This window comes from Chaetura pelagica, unplaced genomic scaffold (genome assembly GCF_000747805.2).
Source record: "Chaetura pelagica isolate M959 unplaced genomic scaffold, ChaPel_1.0 scaffold405, whole genome shotgun sequence".
Lineage (NCBI taxonomy): Eukaryota > Metazoa > Chordata > Aves > Apodiformes > Apodidae > Chaetura > Chaetura pelagica.
Window position 1 is genome coordinate 4418906 of NW_009953489.1, and position 4239 is coordinate 4423144.

Below are 4239 nucleotides of genomic sequence, written 5' to 3' on the forward strand. Positions count from 1 at the left end.
TAAATCATCCCCACAGGGTGTCACAGAGAGCAGAAATGAGGGCTTGGTTAAAGGTGAGAACATCATTGTTCCTGTGGTTGGGTTAAAATCGAGGCGAGGGGGCTGCTTTTCTGCTGCTCCACGTGTGCACGGCCTGGGAAGCCTTGAGTTGAGCTGCACTGAAAACGCCTCAGCTTATTCCATGTGCTCGAGAGCTTCTGCAACGCGTTGAGGTTTGCAGGGTCGCCACGGGGTGGCTCCCGGGGAACAGGAGCCTGGTGGTTTGATGTGCCTGGGTGACTCCTGGGAGCTGCCTCGATGTCTGTCCCGCCGGGCCGGCCTCCCGGGGTCGGTACAGAGATGTCGTTGGCGTCTCTGGTTACATCACCCGAGTGCTTGTCTTCTGGCTTGTTTGGCAGCCACAGGGCTGCTCTGGTTGCCAGTGTGGAAGGATAATACAGCTCGGAAAGGGGAAATGCTGCAGAAACCAAGGAAATAGGAAGTCTTGGTTTCTTTAGAATTCCCATTCTTTTATTTACAGCATCTAAAGAGTTATTGGAGCTTTTCCCATAGCCATAGAAAGTTCTTCTGTTCAGCCAGTGCTGTCTTAAAGTATTTTTATTCCTCTCATTTTCAGGGAGCAAAAGTGAACTGGGTTCCCCTTCTTTCTCTGCAATGAATCTCTTGCGTCAGAGATTACATGAGAAGATAAAAAAAGCTTCTGGACAAGTATGAGAACTCTTATTATGTATCCATATGTGTGTGTAAAGTCTCTCACCTCCCAGGGATGTGGGGACAAGGCTACGGTCTTACAGGGTCATGGTTTGAGCTCAGTCTGTGTCCTGAGGAAGTGTCTGGGAAGTATTGCTGGGACACCTGGGGGATGGCAGGGCCTGGCTGGGGGACAGGATGCCCCTGGTGGTCTTTGGGAAAAGTAAAAACACCCAGAGCTTGGGAGAGCTCCTGGGTGTTAAGAGAGAGTAAAGTGTTTGAAACGCCTTTGCTTGTTTAGCCTCTAGTCACCAGTGCAGAGCGTTTCTTAGAAGTTTGAAATCAGGAACTTGAGGATATCCTGCATTTAATTCTGCTTTATCCCTTTGAGGCTCCTGATTAATTTCCATCCCTCTTCTTAGGATGATGCCAAAGAATTACCCCCTGCAGTCCTGGAGAGGAGGCAGCGAAGGAAGTACGAGAGGGAGAGGAAGAAGCGCCGAAGGAAGGAGCTGAAGATGAAGGCAAAGATGGAGAAGAAGGAAGCTGAGGAGGTTCCTGTAGAGCCAGAAAGCAAAAAGGAGGAGAGCACACCTGAGGTGGTCTTTAACAGGGTGGAAGTCCATGAAGAGAATGAGCTGAACAAGGTCCAGAAGAAAAAAGAGAAGAGGAAGGCAGTGAAAGGCAACATCACCCCCCTGACAGGCAAGAACTACAGGCAGCTGCTGAGCAGGCTGGAGAGCAGGAAGAACAAGTTGGAGGAGCTGAAGGAGAAGGATGAGAAGAAGGCCCAGGAGCTGGAGAACAAGATGAGATGGACGAACGTCCTGTATAAAGCGGAAGGGGTGAAGATCCGTGACGACGAGGAGCGGCTGAAGGAGGCGCTGAAGCGCAAGGAGAAGCGCCGGGCGCAGCGGCAGCGGCGCTGGGAGCAGAGGACGGAGAGGGTGGCCGAGAAGATGCAGCAGCTGCAGGAGAAGCGCCGCAAGAACATTCAGAAGAAGAAGAAGGATAGGATGGAGAAGAAGAAAGCCAGGGCCCGGAAGAAGGGCCGTGTTCTGCCAGAGGACTTGAGAAAAGCTGGGTTAAAGTGAGGGGGAGGTGGGAGGGGGAAGGGACATCCTGGGGTGCTCCCTGAGCTGGGGGAGGCAGCGCCCCGGGGGGACCCACCAGTTAAAACCAGTACTGCTGTATTTTTGTTAATTAAACGCCCTGTTTGGAAGAAGCACCTTCTGCTGGACTTATTACAGTCGCAATTAGTGTCCTTTCCTAACTAACCCCGGTGGGCGGGGCGATGCCAGGCCCCGCCCCTCGCGTTGCCACGGTGACACCCCGCCCCGCCGTTGCTGGGTGACCAGTCGCTTCAGCCCCTCTCGGGGGGACACAGGGACCGGCTCTTCCCCCTCAGCCCTGCGTCCTCAAACCCTGCTCAGCCCCCACGCTGGTGTCTGCACACCCTTCGGATGCTCTGCCCGCCGCGCCGTGAGTCGATCGCGGGATCCGGGCGGGTTTTCTCTCCGGAGAAGCTTCTCAAACTGAAGTGTTTTCTCTCCCTTTGGCTTCCAGCTTGGAAAGCATAATTCTTCTGGGAGCCAGGGCTGCTGTGCTGGGCCACATGCAGGTGGTGGGGGCCGTGCACCTCGTCCCCAGGGGGGGTGTCTACAGGCAGATCTTTGAGGATGAGGTAAAAACAAAGAGGGGAAGCAGCCAAATGTTGGGGGGTTGTTTGCTGGCTGGTACAAGTGCTTTGAGGGACCTCAAAGCAGGGGTCAGTTTCAACCTTTCTGGCTCTTGTTTTAGTAGAAAATGTTTGTGTTACCTGCTTTGTAATGTGTCCAGGGGTGTTCCTGTGTCTTGGTTGCCTGTCAGGATGTGTCACCTGAAGGCAGAATGGTTGTAACACTGAAGTAAAAGATAAATTAAGAGAATAGTAGGCCTGATTCAGGCATTTCTCACTCTGCTGTTGACTTTCCTTGTAACTATAAACAGAGCATGCAGGGCAGTTTGCCTTAGTTTTCCTCTCTGAGGAGAGGGGTATCTTATTTTTTCCCATTTGGGGTGTAGCCTGGGATGAAAATCGTGACACATGCAAAGTGATGTTTGTTATTTTACCTGCCTCTTCTGCCACCTCCCCTCCACTCTTCTTATCAATTATTTTGTTATATTCTGTTCAGTAGGTTGGAGAGAATTCTAACTGGTTTTGTGATGGTTCTTTGAAGGTTCTCCTCGTCCGCTCTTTGAATGCAGCAAGGAGCAAGGCTGGGTTTCCTACACAGAGCAAAAAGCTCTCTCTGCTTAAGGTCTCAGACATTTCTACTGATGCCAGGCTGCTCCTGTGTTACCAGCAGAAGTGGGTTGAGAAAACAGCCTGCAATGACCCCACAGAAACACTGTTGCCAAACAGGTAGAGAACAGCATGAAAACCCAGTTCTGTGAAGCTCTGGTGTCTGCACTGGGACTTAAGACATTCCTGAATTGTTGGTCACAGCTTGTGATAGTCTCCTTGCCAGATGTATAATGAGTCAGTTAAAGTGCAGGTTAACAAGCTAGTATTTGCAATGGCATGCATGTCATACAGCTTTTATTTAAAATAAATTATATGTCTTTTTTGTTCATAGCAATTTAGATAGAAGCCCAGCCCAATCCACATTTTTAAACTATATTTTTAACTGTATTAATGGTTTATATGATGATGCATTGATGATTAATTAATGAGCAATAAAGTGAATTAGTGTGTCCATCCACTCTTTTCACTCCAACTAGTCTGCAGAATAATGGTACCCTTATTCTCACTTCCCCCATGGGGAAGCACAGTCCCCCAGATGAGGAGAAGAGCAGTGGGCAGAAAAAGGCTATTTCCACATTTCTTACTAGTTCTTACTTAACAGTTGACTGTTTTTTATACCTTTTATAGAAAGTTTGCATGTCTCTGTAATTTATATGTATTAAATCTAGCATTTATTGCTTTTTATGCCATCATAGTTGAGGTTGTGATCAACCCAGGATATATAATTAGTCCAATTAATATCAGAAGAAGCAATGTTAGTTCTTTTAACCATGTTCTTTGAAGCTATAATGATGCTTGTGTTCACTTCATTGTTACATTTTGCCAATTAAATGGAACATTATACCCATTTCAAGTCCCTTGTTGTGTGTGTAGTTCAAATCAAAGCTTTTTTCTGTTTCAGAGAAGCCACATTTCAAAAGGTTTGGAAAAATGCAGAAGAAAAAGCAGCTGAGGAAGTTGGATCCCTACCTGATGTTGTTGGTAAAGTTTGTCCCTTCCTGTCAGATATTAGAATTTGTGGCTTTTGGAGCCACTATAAATATAATAGTTTTAACTGAACAAAGGATAGAATCCAGCTCAGAAATTATCTGACACAATTTTGATGATTTGTAAGTCATTTTGAAGATGCAGAGTCAACTCAGAGAAATCATGGCTGTAAAACTGTCCATTGGTCACAGTTGGTGTTTAGATGGGAATGATGTCAGCAGATCTCATTCTGGGAAGTTTTGTGCATCATACCTGAACTTAGTTCATAGCTTCAA

General features: G+C 47.6%; 1 protein-coding gene across 1 annotated transcript; it reads left to right on the plus strand.

Moving 5' to 3' along the window:
- Window positions 1–4: 4 nt before the first annotated feature.
- Window positions 5–1784, plus strand: SURF6 (surfeit 6; the record flags this gene model as incomplete). Its single annotated transcript, XM_009998972.1, has 3 exons — window positions 5–53; window positions 617–708; window positions 1113–1784. Coding segments are annotated over 3 exons (813 nt in total), but the record flags the coding sequence as incomplete, so codon positions are not given.
- Window positions 1785–4239: the final 2455 nt, after the last annotated feature.